This window comes from Lutra lutra, chromosome 7 (assembly GCF_902655055.1).
Source record: "Lutra lutra chromosome 7, mLutLut1.2, whole genome shotgun sequence".
NCBI lineage: Eukaryota > Metazoa > Chordata > Mammalia > Carnivora > Mustelidae > Lutra > Lutra lutra.
The window spans coordinates 102,851,916-102,872,671 of NC_062284.1; the positions used below are offsets into that span (position 1 = coordinate 102,851,916).

The 20,756-nt window shown below is 36.7% G+C and overlaps 1 protein-coding gene across 1 annotated transcript; it reads left to right on the plus strand.

Annotated features, from left to right (window-relative positions):
• The first annotated feature begins 41 nt into the window (after window positions 1–41).
• On the plus strand, window positions 42–20,091 carry SOCS4 (suppressor of cytokine signaling 4). Its single transcript, XM_047735706.1, has 2 exons — window positions 42–284; window positions 14,988–20,091. Exon 2 carries the CDS (start codon window positions 15,080–15,082, stop codon window positions 16,403–16,405), a length of 1,326 nt encoding a protein of 441 aa, XP_047591662.1. The 5' UTR covers window positions 42–284; window positions 14,988–15,079; the 3' UTR covers window positions 16,406–20,091.
• The last annotated feature ends 665 nt before the right edge of the window (window positions 20,092–20,756 follow it).

The following is a 20,756-nucleotide window of genomic DNA, read 5'->3' on the forward strand; positions in this document are numbered from 1 at the left end:
GGAAAAAGCCGGTTGCTAGGGGAGTGAGAAAGAAAGGGAGGGTGCGGAACACGGAAGTGATGGCAGCGCCTTGGGAGTAGGTGGAGGCGGTGACCGCAATGTGTGAGACAGGAGCTCAGCGCAGACGGGTGGGGGCTTGCACAAAGGCATCGGCCTTTTAGGACCTACACGAGGTGCAGAAGTGGCTGGGCCTCCCTTCTCCACCTTAGCGAGCACTCAAGAGGGATGGCGATGGTGATGGCGGCAGTTTCTCGGACAGCCCCAGTTAAGCTGCGGTCTGAGAGGTGAGTGGGGGAAGGGTGGTTGCTGCCTGGCTTTGCCGACTGGGGTCGGCTGTCGCCTTCCAGCCTCTCCTAACATGAAACCATATCCGAGTGCAGCTGAACGTGTCCAGCTCCTCCTTGGGGCCCCAGTTAGAGAATGAGGTCTTTGAGCATCTTCTCTCAAGGAGACCGAGACCCTTCCCAAACCTTTAATCTTGGCATCCTTCGTGTCCTCACCTTGTCGTTTCTATAGAGATAAAGGAGGGAAGATTTTCATCTCAATTCTCAGTTCCAAGAAGATGGCCTGCACATTAATGCTTATGGGGGGGGGGGACTCTACATATATGCCTTAAGAAGAAAGTAACTTGGGTTTCCCCCTTCACACCCCACCAAAAATTCTCTGAACTGCGTATTTAGAGTTAAAGGAAGAGCCAGAACTAAAGAATATTGTTGAATACTTAGTTCGCGCCTTACAGTCTGAACCAAGGTCTTGGCTATTAAGTTCATGATTTGATTGTGTCCCTGTGTTCTCCCATGTTGGTAGACAGGTCTGATGAATACCCTCACAGATACATATTTTTGTGGTACCCACCTTCTAGTCTGCATCAGACACTAATTTATGAACTAAGGGAGACGTTTTTCTGGTGTAGACATTTCCCCATTGTTTTTCAACCTGGTTCCATTGTGAAAAGTTGCACAGTTACACAAACGGTGCTATTCTTCCTGTCTTGGCATTCTGTGAAGGTTGTTTCGAGTACTAGGGTTCCACATAGGCTTCCTAGATACTCAAGTTTGGTATGTTAATGAAGAAGAAAAATGGTTGGCTGAAAATGAACTTGGAATTTGTGGAAAAATAGCCAAACTATTGTGGATTTCCCACAACAGCAAAAGACACCTGAGATGATTCTTTCTGAGTGACTTAATTTTATTTAGTTAATTTTATTTTTAATCATTCATTAATTTTTAGATAGACTGATTTGTAATTTTTTTTATCCAAGTAAATATCACTGGATAGACTATGGGATTGAAGTTGAACTCTGATAATATTTGTCTCTATATTGAATATATCTTGATGAGATTTCAGGGCAGTACTATTCAGAGCTCAGCACAAAAAAAAAATTGGAACAAGAGTTATAGGTATAAAATGCCCTAACTATGACATCTATAACACCATGTGACTTTAAAACTATGAATGGCTTTGTGGCCATTCATGGACATATGAATGAATGGCTGGGTGGCTCAGTTGGTTAAGTGACTGCCTTCAGCTCCGGTCAAGATCCTGGAGTCCCAGGATCTAGTCCCACATCTTGCTCCCAGCTCAGCAAGGAGTCCTCTTCTCCCTTTGACCCTCCCGAGTCTCATGTGCTCTCTCTCTCTCTCTCAAATAAATAAATAAAATGTTTTTAAAAAAATAATTAAACTATGAATGGTATCTATATTTCTCTCTCTTAACTCTGCCTTAGCAATCAAGCCATTTGATCCATAGGTTAAAGAAAAATTTCCTTTACAGATTTCACATGTATGGAAAGAGCTTAGGCCTTAGAGTCAAACAGCCCCAGGTTTTAATCTTTGCTGGCAGTTACTCGTTGTATGACCTTGAATATGCTTTACTTTTTCTGAATGTCAGATTTCTTATTTCTAAAATGGAGATACATGCTTCCATGGATTGTTATAGTGTATAGAAGATACTTGTAGATGTATAAAACTAATTGTTACTAATGTCTGGTGTTATTAACAGGGTACCTTGGGTGGGTAGTTAGTGCTTTTATTTAAAATAGACTTTGTTTTTGTTTAAATCATTATCCTGTAAAAGTTTTCAAGTATTAAAAGATATACTCTTACTTTTGCTGGCATTACATTTCTCTTTCAGTCAAATGCCGACAAATTTTAATGTCAGTGAGTTCATGGTCTTGATGGAAACAGACACTCAAACAACATGTACAGGATAGTGTGGTAATGAAATGCAAGTAATTTAAATGTTAGCAAGATACTGTGGTTATTTAGGATAATGTAGCCTTTAAAAAAGTCTGTTGTGGCTGTCAAAATTTTCCAAATGGATTTATTTATCATTAACAGTGGGTGTCTCATAGGAGTGGGTAGCTGAATGAACTCCCTGAAAATGACACCAAGATCACAGTTTAAACTGCTGTGAAAATTAGTTACCTTTGCTCTGTTGTGACCATTTATAGTGTACTTACACTCACAAATAATGTTCTCAAGAGCAATAGGATGAGAAAACATGAATATATTACAATTCTGCTGATGGTGATGAGTATTAGCTACATTATGTACTCTTAGAGACTCAGTTTATCTAAGAAACATACCAGTATTGTGTTATGGAAGGAGTTTTTAAAAATGCATTTTCAACAAAATATGTACTTGATGTAAAAATCACCAATTATGTGAAAGATAAGGCTGGAAGAGAATGTTAAAATAACTGAAGAGAGGGACATCTGGGTGGCTCAGTCAGTTAAGCATCTAACTCTTGATTTCATCTCAGGTCATGAAATTTGAGCCCCAAGTGGCCTCTGCTCTGGGCATGGAGCCTACTTAGGATTCTCTCTCTCCCTCTGCCCCTCAACCCCCATCTCTCTGACACGTGTGTGTTCTCTCTCCCTCGCTCTCAAAAATAAATGAGGAGAACGGAGTATTGAAGAAAATAATATCAAAGGCAATTTAGAAATCTGAAGATCTGTGTATCTCTGAAGATGTCCTGAAACTTACCAGCCTATTTAATTTATTTTTGGAGTAAATAATACTTGAATATGTGTAAACTTACTAAGTTATAAAAGACAATACAATAAAAGTTCTTTTCCCAGCTATCCAGTTCTTGTGGCTAGAGTCAGTGACAGTATTTGATTATGTTGTCACCTGGATAGTGGATCCTTACATAGCAAGACAGATATAATCACACTTTTACTGATGAAGAAACCAACTCAGAGAGATTATAGTTTGTCCAAAGTCACATTCCTACCAAATGTCAAAATGAGAGATGGAGCTCAGATCTTTTACCTTCAGATTCAAGGTAGTCTACCATACTGCTCCTCCATATCATAAGTGTTATCATAAAACTTAGAATTTAGTAAAACACATCAGGACACAAAAGCATTTTAAGTCTAGAGTCACCTTATACTAGTTTATTAAAACTTGTATTGGTAAAACTTATCACCCAAGCTTAAATATAAGGATATGTAATTTTTTTAGGGTATGTAATTATTATGAAACAATGGAAAGAATAATTTATAATCAGAAGAAACTTTGCCTACTCTTTCTGTTGAGATCTATGTATTTACTAAATTTGCTTGCTAGAAGCTACATTTTTTTAAAAAGATTTTATTCATTCATTTGACAGATAGGGATCACAAGTAGGCAGAGAGGTGATGGGCGGTGGGGCGGTGATGGGGTGGGGGGGATGGGGCCAGCAGGCTCCTTGCTGAGCAGAGAGCCTGATGAGGACCCTGAGATTATCACCTGAGCCAAAGGCAGAAGCTTAACCCACTGAACCAACCAGGTGCCGCAAGAAGCTACATCTTTTAATAATTAAAGGTTTAGGGCGCCTGGGTGGCTCAGTGGGTTAAAGCCTCTGCCTTCAGCTCAGGTCATGATCCCAGGGTCCTGGGATTGAGCCTCACATTGGGCTTTCTGCTCAGCAGGGAGCCTGCTTCCTCCTCTCTCTGCCTGCTTCTCTGCCTATTTGTGATCTCCGTCTGTCAAATGAATTTTAAAAATCTTTAAAAAATAATAATAATTAAAGGTTTAGTTATTTATACCTGTAAATATTTTTAAAGAATTTAAAATGTTTTAACTTTTTAAAAGGACAGTGTTTAATATCAGGAAAAATATAAAGTGCTTCATTATATTTCAGAAATGCTGAAGCTGGGGCACCTGGGTGGCTCAGTGGGTTAAGCCTCTGCCTTCAGCTCAGGTCGTGGTCTCAGGGTCCTAGGATTGAGTCGCTTGCTTGCTGTTGTCTGGCTGGCTGCTCAGCGGGGAGCCTGCTTCCCCTTTTCTCTCTGCCTGCCTACTTGTGATCTCTCTCTTTCTCTCTCTGTCAAATACATAATTAAAATCTTAAAAAAAAAAGAAAGAAAGAAATGCTGAAGCCCCCTCAGCCTCAGATTTTCAAGCCTTATATGTGGCCTTTATTTTCTCTTGTTCCTTTTTTTTTTTTTATTTTGCCACTTGCCCACCTCTCATTTTTAGAAATTAATTTTACATAAAAAGTTCTGAGTACTCTTGGAAGCTAACTAATACGCATTTTCATTAATCTTAATGTATGCTATTTTCATACATCTTAATCCTGGTGGTAAAAACATAAGGCAGCTGGCATTATCCAGATTTTGCAATGTGAAAATTGAAGCTAAATGAGATTTTAAAATCAGATAATATAACAAGTATGTGACAAATTCTGGATTTTAGCCCATGTTTGATGATTTAGCCCCTCATGCTATTTCATCTGCCCATGACTTTTAAATTTAATATAGTAAAAAATTAGATTGATTTTTTATAGATGTTTAAAACATTAAAATTTTCTCTTTATTTTTTTTAAGATTTTATTTATTTATTTGACACAAAGAGAGAGATATCACAAGTAGGCAGAGAGGCAGGCAGAGAGAGAGGGGAAAGCAGGCTCCCTGCTGAGCAGAGAGCCCAATGTAGGGCTCAATGTGGGGTTTGATCCCAGGATCCTGAGCCAAAGGCAGAGGCTTAACCCACTGAGCCACCCAGACATCCCTAAAATTTTCTCTTTAGACTAAATCACTCTTACAGGAAAATAAACTGCAAGAAACTAGAACAAAATGTCTAAGTTCACTACCTTTAGGTAATTGAATTACAGGTTTTTTAAAACTTTTAAACTTTTCTGGATGTTCCATAAATTTATACTGAGCATATATTGTTTTTATAATTAAAAAATTATAAATTGGAAAGAAAAAATATATCTGTTTAATCCAGTTTATTCCCTAAAGAGTTAGAATCATGTATCTTTTTTTTTTAAAGATTTTATTTATTTATTTGACAGAGAGAGATCACAAGCAGACAGAGAGGCAGGCAGAGAGAGAGAGAGAGGAGGAAGCAGGCTCCCCGCTGAGCAGAGAGCCCGATGTGGGACTCGATCCCAGGACCCTGAGATCATCACCCGAGCTGAAGGCAGCAGCTTAACCCACTGAGCCACCCAGGCGCCCTAGAATCATGTATCTTAAATATTTTGGTTTTTAAGATTCTTTTAAGGTCCTTTCACTTTTAAAAGTCCAGGTACTGCCAGCTCTTAGTTTTCTGTTCTCTCTTGTTCAGTGACAGGTTCCTGGCCATTTCTCTCTGGCATGCTCAGGGAACATACAATCATTTAAATATTAGCCCAAGTTAATATTTCTCCTAAAATTTGCTCCAAAAGGATTTGTGTGGACTAAGTATAGGAAACTGTGGCTTAGCAGTCTTCTTAACTGAAGGACCTATCAGAACCTTTTGCTAAATATGCATTGTAGTAGTTCAGATGGGAAGCCATTCCTAAGCTTGTTTAACAAGGAAACCCCTATCTCTCTAGAATGTGTATTAACATCTTTTAGAACTAGTGTCCATGAAAGTACAAGCTGGCGGACACCAGCATAAGCAAACTATAATTGGGAAAGTAAGTGGAGAGTATGGGGAGAAGGCGGATATAGTAGTACTAATTAGTAATTCCTTTTGTTAGTTTGTTTATTATTCCAGTTAGGTCCCATGAGCCCTGTTTTGGTAGCATGAAAATGGCAGACACCAAAATATTTACTGGAAAATGAACCTATATTGCTCTTGTCATGAGAAGAACAAAACAAAGCATTTTTTTAGTGCTGAGATTTTTTTTTTCATGTGAACAAACCTGGTTTTCGTGTTTTTCCTTAATATTTCAAGGAATTCATCGTCATCTACTGTCCAGTATATTCCATTTGTGGACTCTAAATGTCTCCACAGAATCCTCCTCAAGTATCAAACTATGATCAAATGATAAGGACTATGACCCATACAGTCCAATCCAGCTATCACAAACTATGATCAGAATGCTTTCTGATCATAGTCTGTGATCAGTTTGGGGACATATAATGGCAGGTAAACTTTGGAGTCCTGGATTTGGTCAGGAAATTCCCAGAGCTGAATTACTACCAGAGTAATAATTTATTTATAAGTTCTTTATGTAGCGTAATAAATAATTATTTTAGGATCAAATTTATTTTAATTTAGTATTTACATGAATTCTGGCCTTAGATATGCATCAGCATTGTAGATAAAGTTGTTGTTCTGTGAATAATTAATACATACAATAATGCTTTGGTATTCAGTGTCATAGAGAATATAATGAATTTTTCAGATAGTTAAAGTTTAACCCTTTAATTATTGGCTTTTTATTTTTTTTTAAGGAGCCTTCATGCCCAACATGGGCCTTGAACTCATAACCCCCTGAGATTGAGAGTTGCATGCTCTGCCTACTGAGCCAGCCAGACAGGCATCCCAGGCATCCCTAATAGTTGGCTTTTTAACAATTTTCTGTAGAAATCTTGAATTAAAATCACCTCTTTGGCCTTATTCAATAGACCTAATTAAATGTTATTTAAACCTTTGTTAGTAGAATGGCTATGTTGGATATTTATTCTAGGTTCACTGTCCTTGCAGTAGAAGCTGAAATCACATGACTGCTGGGAATCTGAGAACTTGCTTTCTTGAAAATGACTTTTATATAAATTTTCTTTTTTAGATATTTGCCTCTTGCTCATTAAGAAATAATAATTTTGGGGGCGCCTTGGTGGCTCAGTGGATTAAAGTCTCTGCATTCGGCTCCGGTCATGATCCCAGGGTCCTGGGAATGAGCCCCGCATCGGGCTCTCTGCTTAGCAGGGAGCCTGCTTTCTCCTCTCTCTCTCTACCTGCCTCTCTGCTTACTTGTGATCTCTGTCAAATAAATAAATAAAATATTTTAAAAAAAGAAATAATAATTTTTAAAAGATGTCACTGTGTACTCCCCAGAGCAATGTAATTTAGCTGCCTTCATAAAAAAATTATTGAATCAAGAGCCAAAGCAACCTTCTCCCTAGTGATTTTTTTTCACCCTCTTAAAAAAAAAAACTTCGCAGTTACCAACAAAGATCTTTGATTTGTCAACACCCTTTAAAGTATCATCTTTGATTTCTACACTACATAAAAAATGGTAGTAAAGGCACTTTCTTTTTTTTTTAAAGATTTATTTATTTGACAGAGAGAGAGAGAGATCACAAGCAGGCAGAGAGGCAGGCAGAGAGAGAGGGGGAAGCAGGCTCCCTGCTGAGCAGAGCCCAATGCGGGACTCGATCCCAGGACCCTGAGATTATGACCTGAGCCAAAGGCAGAAGCTTAACCCACTGAGCCACCCAGGTGCCCCATAAAGCCATTTTCTTATCACTTTGAATCTCTTCTGCCTCATTTATTCGAAATTTGTAAAATTCCAAGAACTAGTGATAGGCTATTTGGAAGGATTCATTCAGATTCAGAACCCAACACTTTTTTTTACATTTAGATTTTACTTCTATAGGCAAGACACCAAAACACTTTTCTAATACTCATCTTCAGTCTTTAAAAATAGAACAGTAAAAATAATGTTCTCATTAAAAATTGTTATTGTGATTGAACTTTTATTTTTAAGAATTTTAAGGTTTGGGGGCGCCTGGGTGGCTCAGTGGGTTAAAGCCTCTGCCTTCGGCTCAGGTCATGATCCCAGGGTCATGGGATCGAGCCCCGCATCGGGCTCTCTGCTTAGCAGGGAGCCTGCTTCCTCCTCTCTCTCTCTCTCTCTCTCTCTCTCTCTCTCTCTGCCTATTTGTGACCCTGTCTGTCAAATAAATAAGTAAAATCTTTTTTTTTTTTAAAGATTTTATTTATTTATTTGACAGAGAGAAATCACAAGTAGGCAGAGAGGCAGGCAGAGAGAGAGGAGGAAGCAGGCTCCCTGCTGAGCAGAAAGCCCGATGTGGGGCTTGAACCCAGGACCTGGGATCATGACCTGAGCCGAAGGCAGCGGCTTAACCCACTGAGCCACCCAGGCGCCCCGGTAAATAAGTAAAATCTTAAAAAAATAAATAAATAAAATCTTTTTTTAAAAAAAGAATTTTAAGGTTTGGAAAAAAAGGAAAAAAAAAAGAATTTTAAGGTTTGGGGCACCCGGATGGCTCAGTCGGTTAAGCTTAGTAAGTGTCTGACTCTGGATTTCATCTCAGAGCATGATCTCAGGGTCATAGGATTGAGCCCCATGTCAGACTCCACACAGCATGGAGCCTGCTTAAGATTCTCTCCCTCTGCTCTGTTCCCCACCCCTTGCTTGCACTCGCTTTAAAAAAAAAAAAAAAAAAAGTTAAGTTTTAATAAAACTTGTGGAAGAGATTAAAAAATTATTTTTCTAAGTGTAAAGATTTGATAGTTTATACATATAACGGATTTTTACCTTTTTTGTAAAGAAATCATGTAATAGTGAAGGAAATTCTGAATATCTTTTTTCTAAAAAGATCTCTCTGTAGCACAAATTTTTTTAAGCAGTTACTTTCTTAGTAATTAAGATGTTACCTACACCATGAAGTAACCAGCTATATGTTTTGTTTTGCTTTTCCTTTTTAATATATCTGCTAAATAGCTTCTGAGAACCACTTATCCCAGTAAAGATCATCAATTTTAGAACACCTTAAATTTCAACAACTTCAGTACTTTGCTAGTTATCTTAAGGTAACTAGCAAACCTGATATGTTATAAAATTTCTATGATTGTGTCTATTTACAAATATTGTGAAGATTATATTATTTAAGGTAATATAATCCACAAATCTTTTCTAGCAACATGGAAGCAGGTGCAGTTCACTGTAGGTAAACAAAGAAATGGAGAGGGCTGCCATCAGGTCCTCAGCTTTTTGGAACTCCCACTCTACCTTCAGGAACAGGACACCATCCAACAAGTAATTTGACAATGAGTGATGGGAACATTGCCAACCATATATTCAACAGTAATGAATTTTAATTTTTCTAATGTTTATACAAATATAAGTAGAAGTTAAATTTTCTTACTACTTTGAAGACTATAACATTAAATGACATTTTGGACCATATTGATATGGTATGTTTTACCAAATCAATTTTTTGCCATAATTTATAAAAGTGGGAGGGACTTCTGAAGCATGAACTCAGTTTTCTAGCAAAAGAATAGCTATGTAAAATTTATAGAAGGCTATGATTCTCAGATACATATAAAACTAAGTCAAGATTTTCTGTGTATTAACTCTTTTTAAGTACAAGTGTATGGAACATTCATCTAGGGCTATGGTATGTCACATTATTTTATGGACATCTGCAGCATTAGCACATGTAAGAACAGTTAACCAAAAATCCAGAGAATACTTAATTTATTATTAACTATTATATACAAGTTGGTAAGCCTTGTCAAAGTAAATCTGTTATTTTGGCATGTTAGCTTATATAGAATAAGGGTGAAAATTAGTTCTCTGGGAGAAAATGGGAAACTGTTCTCTAGCTTCGTGTCTCTTGAGTTCCAGCTATATCTGGCATGTTGATCCTTTTTCACTGAAACATGTTATCCTCCTGAAAATTCTATTTGCTTATAAACTTTTTAAGTTAGAATTGGACTAGAGACAAAAGTATTTTGTCATGTTGTCATTATAAACTATTTCTTTTTTTTAAGATTTATTTATTTGAGAGAGAGAGAGAACAAGTGGGAGGGACAGGAAGAGGGAGAGAGAATCTCAAGCAGACACCATGATGAATGTGGAGCTGAACATGGGGCTGGGATCACGACCAGAGCAGAAAACAAGAGTTGGACATTCCCAACGACTATGTCACCCAGGAGCCCCAGGAATAATTTCTATTAAACTGGCTTATGTGCTTTAATAAAACAATATATGTATAATCTGTTTCTTTAAAAAAAAAAACAACATTTATTGATTACTTAATACATTTAGGATCTGAGCTGAATACTTTATATACATCATTTCATTTAATCCCCAACAGTTGAATGAAATAGCATCAATATCTCTGATTTTTTTTTTTTAAGGTTTATTTATTTATTTGTCAGAGAGAGAGAGAGAGAGCGAGCGAGCATAAGCAGGCAGAGTGGCGGGCAGAGGCAGAGAGAGAAGCAGTCTCCCCACTGAGAAAGGAGCCTGATGCGGGACTCGATCCCAGGACACTGGGATCCTGAGCTGAGCCAAAGGCAGCCACTTAACCGACTGAGCCACCCAGGCATCCCCAATATCTCTATTTTATAGATGAAAAAACACTGAGGTTTCAAGTCATATGGCTAGTATAAAATAAACCAGACTCAAACCATACTGCTAGTGGCCGCCATTACTGTGCTGTGGAACTGCATTCTTGTTATATCCATGCATAAAGATGTTGAAAATGTTAAAATGGTTTTTGCTGAATGGTAGGGTTATGGATGGCTTGGGGTTTTTTTTTTCATAATTATAAGCTTAGTTTGAATTAATCATGACTATGAATTATGGTTATTTATGTTCATCAAAATGATATATGCACCCAGGTTAAAAATGAAGTTGAAATATTAGATAATATAAATGCTATAGTCCTACCCATTCCAAAGGCATCCACTTTCAATCTTTTAACTGTTTTTCAGATATTTACCTTTATATTTCTAAATCATATGCTAATACTTCTTTCTTGATTCATCAGTTATCAGACATTGTCACTTGACTTCCTTTTATGATAGATGAGGATTTAACTCTTTTAGTCTACTTTTTTTTTTTTTTTAGTCTCCTTTCTTTCCATTTTTTTTTTTTTTTTTTTTTTTAAGATTTTGTTTATTTATTTGTCAGAGTGAGAGAATGTGCATGAACACAAGCAGGAAGCAGCGGGAGCGGCAGGCAGAGGGAGAAGCAGGCTCCCCGCTGAGCAAGGAACGTGATGCAGGACTCGATCCCGGGACCCTGGGATTATGACCTGAGCAGAAGGCAGATGCTTAACCAACTGAGCCACCCAGGTGTCCCATCTTTCCATTTTCTTAATTGCATTTATATCACAGTTTTGATGAATATGTAAATGATATTTTCAGTCCTGAGCCAAATGTTTTACAACTCTACTTTCTGGTATAACTCTTGAATTTTTGTGTAATTGATAATTACCGAATTCTTCTTCTGTTTGCATTGTTCTCAACTGAATTTTCCAGAAGTCTGTTCTTTTTTTTTTTTTTTTCCCCTCAAGATCTTCCACCTTGGAGTCTATACCCTTGTGTCGTTAAGTGGACTAGTTGCTCTGGACACCCTATTATCTAGAGACTTTCCTTCTTTATCATCCTAAGAATTCACATTTCCTCTCTCTAGTGTTAAATTTTATTTCCTGTGTTATGTCTTTTGTTGTGGGTGTACATTCTAATTTTAGAAGACTGTATCTTCCAATATGAAGTAAAATTGTTAATGCTTTGCATATCTGAAAATTTCTTTAATTTATCCTCATATTTGATGGATAATTTGGCTGGTTATCTCTTCAAAGTTGGAAAGTAGCTTCTAGCTTCCAAAACTAGCCTCTGGCTTCCAGTGTTACTATTGAGAAGCCAGATGCCATTTATTTACAATCCTTTGTGACCTTTTTTCCTCAGGAAGATTTGTTTTGTTTTGTTTTAAAGTTTTTATTTATTTATTTGACAGAGAGAGAGAGCGATCACAGGTAGGCAGAGAGGCAGGCAGAGAGAGAGGGGGAAGCAGGCTCCCTGCTGAACCGAGAGCCTGATGTGGGGCTGATCCCAGGACCCTGAGATCATGACCTGAGCCAAAGGCAGAGGCTTAACTCACTGAGCCACCCAGGCGCCCCAGGAAGACTGTTTTTTAATTTTTATCTAGTTTGGGGTGTGGACTTACTTATTTCTTTATTTAACTGTGGTAAGAACACTTAACATGACATCTACCCTCTTAACTTTAGTGTCTCCATTTTATCTCTAGGGTTCTAAAATTTTAGAATAATATAGCTCGGTGTGCGTTTCCCCCCACTGTGCTGGGTACTCAGTGGACTCTATCAGTATGGATATACATATCCTTTGGTTCTGAGAAATTTTCTAACATAGTTTCCCTTCTTCATTTTGTTATTTTCTGTGAAATGTCTATAGTGATCCTCTAAGTTATTTTACCTTTTCTGTCTAATAAACCATTTTTTTCCTATTTCATGTTATTTCCTCAATTTATTCTTCCAACTTTACTATTGAATATTTTATCTCTGTAATCATATTTTTAATTTACAAAACTTTCTTATTCTCCGGTTGTCCCAGACACCTCTTACTTATTCATAGGTGTGATATCTTCTCTTAACTTGGAAGAAATCAATTTTATTTTCTGCTCTTTTTGTGGTGATTGTTTGCTCTAAGCTTTTAGTTTTAGCCTCGAAAACTATTGTTGTTCATGTTAGAGGCTTCCCTCAAAAATATGATGACCTGTGACTATTCATTCATACTGTGGAGTGAATGAAGCACAACAATGCTGCCCGACAGCTGTGTGTGAGTAGGTGGGGCTTGTGGACTGGCAAGCTTCTCTGCATGCTTGGATGGGTCTTCCAGTTTTATTTGTTTTATTTTGTTCTTTTGGTTCATTTATTTTTAGAGAGAGAGAGAGTATACGTCAGGGGAGGGGCATAGGAAGAGGGAGAAAGAGAATCTGGAGCAGACTCCCCACTGAGCATGGAGCCTGGCAAGGGGCTTGATCTCACAACCCTGAGCTCATGACCTGAGCCACAGTCAAGAGTCCACTCTTGGATCGCTCAACCAACAGAGGTACCCAGGCACCTCCCCCCAAGCTTTTTATTGGTGGGGAGTCCCAGCTCTCAGCATCTAGAGGTCTTTTCTCTTTGGCCATTCTATTTCTTCTGCAAATCTTTTAGTCCCCTATTAGGAGGTATAAGTCTGCCTGCTGGAGTTTTGGGTGTTGGATGGAAAAAGGAAGTAGGAGCTTTCATTCTGATTTTTGTCCCAAATCTCCCCTCCGCCCTCTATGTCTGATATCCAAAGTTCTGGGCCTCACTAGTTCCTTTTCCCCAAATGATAAATATCCCATCTCCTCTAAGTGTAGGAGTAAAAAATGGAGAGATCCAGTTGTACTTATGCATATTTTCTACCCTGTTCTCCACCCACTTCTGTATCCTCTGGTGCCTCAGGGTCCTGGACTTTGCTTACTCTGTTGGCTTGCTTCTCATCCATGTCATCTCTGTGCCTAGTGTTACCTAGCTCTCAGCTGCTGAGTTATTTACTGCTCTTCCATTCATCTTCTGTCCTTATATTTTGTGATTCAAGTTGTAGACATCTGCTAAGTCTTGTTGAAGATAAGATTTGTGTTTTCTCATTTTTTCCTTGTTTTAGGTTGACTTCTGAGCACTGAGTTTTATTAAGACTAATAGTAATGATTGGTCATAGAGGGGATTAGCTTAACTATTCTTAGGTGGAATATTAAGTCCAGAATTGGGATTCTAGCCAATTTTATTTTATTTTTTTTTTAAGATTTTATTTATTTACTTAACAGAGATCACAAGTAGGCAGAGAGGCAGGTGGGGAAGAGGGGAGGAAGCAGGCTCCCTGCTGAGCAGAGAGCCCAATGTGGGGCTCAGTCCCAGGACCCCGGGACCATGACCTGAGCTGAAGGCAGAGGCTTTAGCCCACTGAGCCACCCAGGCGCCCCTGTAGCCAATTTTATAAGACAGTCATTGCTCTATAGAAATTTATCTGCTTGTTTCTCAAGATTACCAAGAAAAATACAAGGGTGTATGTGTAAAGTAACAGATTTTTTTATCCTATTCCTTATTTTCTAAAAACTGTCTAGACTGATAGTGAAGTTGACCAGTTACTGAAATGAGTTGACAAAACTGCATTGGGAATGCTTGCATGACATTCCTGTTGTTCAGTGGTGATTATTTAATCCTCAACAGCTTTTATAACTTAAAGTTTATATTTTCAATCAATAGGAAACAAAGCAAGGAGAGGGAGGTTGAGGGAAACTACAGGGTAGTGGTTCTCAAACACCAACTCATGTATTTCTACCTCTTGTAATCAATTCACTGACTGGTCTGCTGTGAAATAAAAACAAGGGGAGAGATTGGCATAAGATATACCTCAAGACTAGAAATTGTTCACATTTTGAGCATACAGTTGGACTAAGAGGCGGCCTCACTTTTTCCAACCTACATTGAAAATTAACTGTAGGAGAAGAATGTATATTCTTGACTCCTGGGCACTATGAAATTATAGTATATGGAAGAGCAGATCATTTAAGTGAAAACAAAATATCTTGGAACTGTCTTCCAACATATCCAGTACTCTTATCTTGTTCATGTACTAGTTATGCTTTTTCATCTTATATCTGATTGGGGCTTAAAATAGAAACTACTGTATGTGAAGTAAATGACAGTTGGATGCCTGGGTGGCTCAGTTGGTTAAACTTTGTCTGATTCTTGGTTTCAGCTCAGGTCATGATCTCACAGTCAGGAGATCAGGCCCTATGTTGGGCTCAGTGCTCAGTGTGGAGTCTGCTTGAGATTCTCTCCCCCTCTCTCTGCCCCTCACCCCTACCCCACCCCTGTCCACTTGCTTATCCTGAGCATGGAGCCTGCTTAGGATTCTCTCTCTCCCTCTCCCCCTCCCCTGCTCCTGTGGTCTCTCTTTCTCTCTCTCAAAAAAAAATTTAAAAAAGAAGAAGAAGTGAATGACAAATGAGTGCTATTTTGTTTTGTTTTCCTTTAGATATATCCAGAGAGTGCCCAGAAGAAACTTCCTGCTGGAAAAACTGAAAAAGCAGTATTTATAACACTGGAATTTGTGGATAATTTGTTAAAATGGCAGAAAATAGTGACAGTATTAGCAAAAATGTAGATGTGAGGCCCAAAACTAGTCGAAGTAGAAGTGCTGACAGAAAGGACGGTTATGTGTGGAGTGGAAAGAAATTATCTTGGTCAAAAAAGAATGAAAGTTGTTCAGATGCTGAAACAGTGAATGCTGTAGAGAAAACTGAAGTTCCTTTAAGGAGCCAAGAAAGGAAGCACAGCTGTTCATCTATCGAGTTGGATTTAGATCATTCCTGTGGGCATAGATTTTTAGGCCGCTCTCTTAAACAGAAACTGCAAGATGCTGTGGGGCAGTGTTTTCCAATAAAGAATTGTAGTGGTCGGCACTCTTCGGGGCTTCCATCTAAAAGGAAAATTCACATCAGTGAACTCATGTTAGATAAGTGTCCTTTCCCACCTCGATCAGATTTAGCCTTTAGGTGGCACTTTATTAAACGACACACTGCTCCTATAAATCCCAAATCCAATGAATGGGTAAGCACAGACTCGTCTCAGAGTGAACTGAGGGATGGTCAGCTAAAACAAAGAAGAAACGTGGAAGAAGAGGTAAACTGCTTCTCACAAACCAATGTTCAGCCCTGTGTCATAACCACCAACAGTGCTTCTTCATGTAGAGGTGGTCCCATGACTGGCTCTGTGATGAACCTGGTTTCAAATAACAGTATAGAAGATAGTGATATGGATTCGGATGACGAAATTATTACACTTTGCACAAGTTCGAGGAAAAGAAACAAACCCAAATGGGAAATGGATGAAGAAATCCTGCAGTTGGAAACACCTCCTAAGTACCATACCCAGATTGATTATGTCCACTGTCTTGTACCAGACCTCCTGCAGATCAATAACAATCCATGTTACTGGGGAGTTATGGATAAATATGCAGCTGAAGCTCTACTAGAGGGAAAACCAGAGGGTACCTTTTTACTTCGAGACTCAGCACAGGAAGACTATTTATTCTCAGTTAGTTTTAGACGCTATAGTCGTTCTCTTCATGCTAGAATTGAACAATGGAATCACAACTTTAGCTTTGATGCACATGATCCTTGTGTCTTCCATTCTCCTGACATTACTGGGCTCCTAGAACATTATAAGGACCCAAGTGCCTGTATGTTCTTCGAACCACTTTTATCCACTCCTTTAATTCGGACTTTCCCCTTTTCCTTGCAGCATATATGCAGAACAGTTATTTGTAACTGTACAACTTATGATGGCATTGATGCCCTTCCAATTCCTTCTTCTATGAAATTATATCTGAAGGAATATCACTATAAATCAAAAGTTAGAGTACTCAGGATTGATGCACCAGAACAATGCTAGGGAATGTGTAGGAATATGGGAATGATTATATACATATTTTCATTTAATATTTTATTTTTCTTATGTCACTTTGAATTTTTCTACAAGGGCAGTTGAAATCTAAAATAAATCTCTGCCCTAAATTTTACTTCCAGATCAGTTTATTTTTCTTATGATAAACTAATCGTTTAAAGTTACACACTAGGGGTTAATGAATATTTTTGACTAGGTGTTTGGTTTTTGGTTTTACAGATAGATTGTATACTTAATTTTTTTTCTTAATTGTAATTTGCTTAAGGTCCAGGGATATTTGAAATTTGGTAGGCATTGCAAATACAATTAAGTAATCTATATTTCATACTTTCCTTTAAAAATAAGCTTATGTCCTTTCCTACATGTTCCCTTGTTAACCTATGCCATTGGCATTCCTTTACATAAAATATAGTTTCCTCATCCCCCTTTCCCGAGTTGTTTTAAAATTCTTTAGTTAACCTGAGTGTGTTGTAATTCACAATCCATATCAATGTAATTGAGTCTTGTACCTTAATAATAAATAATAGGGTTGTTAAAGGTAACAAAATGGTTTGAAATTAAACTTGAAGTCTTTTCATTTTAAATACTAACTATAGAGCAGTATTACTAAATTTGATTAATCTGATTAGGAAGAATCAAATGAGAACATGACTTTTTGGAAGTGAATTTATTTTCTACACTGTAGCATGGTCATTTATTTTTGAATAGGTCTTTCACTCAACCTAGATGAGTTGCTATCTTCAGAACAAATATTGTTCCTTTCTCACTGGAAGCTTTAAAAATAATAACACTATTAGTATAGTAGTTACTAACATATTAAAGCAACTATGGGGTTTTTCTGTATTTACTTATGAAGTGTTTCTTCTGATTAGCCTTTTCATAGAAACTCTGAGCCTGTTATTTTGGGGAGATGCCACGGTTTTATGAACAGCCAGAAATTTCCATCAGTAACCAAAGAGGACCTAAGTAGTCTTCATTATTTTAAAGTGAGCTTCACTAAGGATTCAAGAAGTAAAACATGGAGCTCAGTTTTCTGAAATTTAATATTGGTTTTGATTTTCAAGTTTCAAATAATTATTCCTGTCTTCAGAATTAACTTTACTGTGGCTTCAAAAAAGGGAAAACATTTTGAGAGCTACATGGCTTACACCATACTGAATAGCACTAGGCACTAGGAGTAGTATTTTAAATTTGCTATCCCAGTACAGAAGCATTTTTAGGAATGTCATCCCAGTATGATAAAGGTAAATGGAGTGATAAATTTCCTAGACAGTTACTTCTTCTGGTGAGCTGTCTAGCCCTTTGTACAAATTGGCATTTTTAATATCCTAGTAATTGATTTTTTTTCCTAGTAATTGATTTCTTGATGCTAATTTAGGTCTCGTAGGAAGCTGCTTCTACCTGGATTGGAAGAAATTTGACTCAAGTTTCCAAGTTAGAACAGATATTTCTTAAGTATCATTGCTTTTCTGTTGAAGTAGCATTTCCCTTTCATGCAGTTCTGTTGTAAACATAAAGATGGCATTTTTTAGTAATAGCTTTAAAATAAATTTTTAGCAATTACAACAAAATTAAACCAAGAAAATCTCTTACCATTTTCTAGCATTTTTTTTTCCTCAGTGATCTCAAGATTGTCTTATTCCAGGTAGGGTAACTACTAATTATGGCACCTGTCTGTGGAGTAATGAGGCTCAGGATATCATTAACACCGATATCGGGATAAATATCTCTTCTAAAGATGATATTTCCCTTTTACAAAAGTAGAAAAGTCTCATACTACCTCATCTTTATTGTGACACTTTTTGTAGATCACTGAGAAGCTTGTCTTATTTACCAATAAACCACTTCCTAAATATCCATTTTTGGTGAAAGAACACTAATAGTGTAGTAAGACTCTACCCATGATTATAGTTTTTTATCAGAATTTGATAATGAGACTTTCTGTTTCTGTGAAACAATTATTGTTTTAAATATTTTTCTTTTAAAAGTAACTTTTTATCAGTACAGAAAAACCTAAGGGATGACTAGCTAACAAATATTCTGTTATAGAGTAATTTTATAAAGAAAAAATGAAATATTATGTTGTCTTTTATAATGGTAAAAATTAATGTTTATATGAAAATCAAGATATGAGTAGCTTTTCATATATTCAAACTGGTTGCTTGTGATATATTTTCTTTGGCTTTCTTATTTTTTCAACTTAAAGGTATTAATAACTGTTAACATTTTCAAAATACTGCCATATATATATCCTTGAAGTAAATGATCTAATAAATGAGAGCAGGGAAGAGACTCATTTACTCTGAAATGGTTTGTATTTTTCCTTTGGTATTTGCTAGAGTGAAAAGAAATATGGAAAGTACAGGTATAAAGACTTGAGAAGGGAATTGTTTACCACGAAGGATAAAGGAAAGAATAATTAATTTTTTAAAACATTAAAGAATTGGAATTCAGAAAGGTTAATACCTTTCTCTTTGTGAGGATAAATTTGTAAGAGCATCCAGTATTCACAAACTTATTTTAAAAATGTAAAATATGTAATTATTGGAATATATAAAACAAAAGTGACTAAGTCATGAAAGAAACGTAAGGAAAGATACAAATATATCTAAATATAAATTTTGTAACTCTAGGTTTGTGGGCATTTGAAAAGTGTAAATTCAAGAGTTGAGAAAGCATCAGCATGGTGGAAATGTCTAGAGCTTATTGGTGAGAGAAGATGGAGCTAAAAGAAACAAGATAAAATATTAAAATTAAGAATTTAGGCATCACCTCAGGGAAGAGCCTTGATAGTGAAAGGGAACTACTTAACTGCTAATAGCTGGTCTGGCCCAGACACTTAACTGCGCTTTGGGAATCATCCTGCACTAATCAGGAAATAAACTTGACTTTTCTATTTCTCAAGCTTTTCAGGACAATCCCACCACCACCACCATGCATCTTTTTTTTTTTTTAAAGCTATAGCATCTTGATTCATATTCTAATTCCTAAAATATTCTGAATGGATTTTTTTAGGATCCTTTAGCATTTTTGTATGAAAAATCCTATGTGATCTTTCTGTAGCTATGCCATTCACTTAAATAATTCATAGAGAGAATGGTTTAATTTAAAGGAAGAAGATTAAAGGAAGCTTTTAGTCAGCCTGTGGTTTGATTTATTGATTTGGTGAACAGAACTGTGTTCTTTCCTGAATTTCAGCTAATGGTCAAAGAATGGCTTTCAGTTAAAGTTGTGACTTATTATAAATAATATAAAGAATGTCTAAGTAATTAGAAATCCTTTAAAAAGTAGAGTAAATGTGGCCAATAGGACTCATACAAATTCCATTTCTTTTTATAAGAAAAACACAAGCCATTATCATTTATTCATGAGCCAAAGCCATTAAGAAGACAAATCAAGTTAGCAGCTTCCTGTCTCTGTCTCTCTGAAGTTTGGATCATTTTATAGACCCACATAATAGAGCAGTTTTTTCCTTTGAAAAAAAAACCTTGAAACCTAACTCTTACAAATATACTTAGTTTTCATTTAAAAACTTTTTTGTCGCTTTTATTTATAATGAGTCAAATAGGTTATATATTGATTTTGGTGGAGTAAATTTCACAGGACAGTAGACTTAACTATTTCTGGAGACAACACAGGGAGAACAATGTTTAAATGTAAAAAAAAAAAACAACCTCCTATGTGTTAAATAATACCCAAATGAATGAAAGATTTTAAATCAAGCAGACTATTGTTTCTATTTTGGAAAAAAAAATCTTTACAATTTTGGTTTTAACTGTAATCAGTTTTACATTTATTTTTATTTCTAGAGAATGAACAGAAAGCACAAAGTTTTTTTTTCTTTTTTAATGACCTAGTAGAAATGAGCAATGCTACAAGAGTGCCTATGCCATTCTAATGTATTAAGATATTTGACATAGTGGAGGTGACTTTTTAAATGGATTGGCTTCTAAGAAGTGTAGACTAATGGATATGACCCAATGGAATGGGACTTGGAGTACATTAATCCTATTTCAAATAAAAGTGGAGTCTATTTTTTGTTTAATTCTGAATAGATTACTCAATCCTAAATATCTTCATCTCTTAGCGTATAAAATGTAGATAAATAATACTTGTCACCTGACTTCCTGAAGGTTAATTCTTCATTTAAGAGGTGACCCTTGGAGCATACTTGAAAATAATTTCTGTAATTTCTTGAAAGTAACGTAATGATAGATTTTCAGAGTATCCCCTTAGTGGATCCTGCAAGTTCACATTCACTTCTTATAGTCTGTAATAGGCTTTCTTGGCTTGATTTGACAATAGAGATAACAGTACAATTTGGATTTGTGGTTTAGAC

Coding starts and splice junctions, on each gene's coding strand:
- SOCS4 (XM_047735706.1), top strand. CDS start 15,080: ATGGCAGAAAATAGTGACAGTATTAGCAAAAATGTAGATGTGAGGCCC.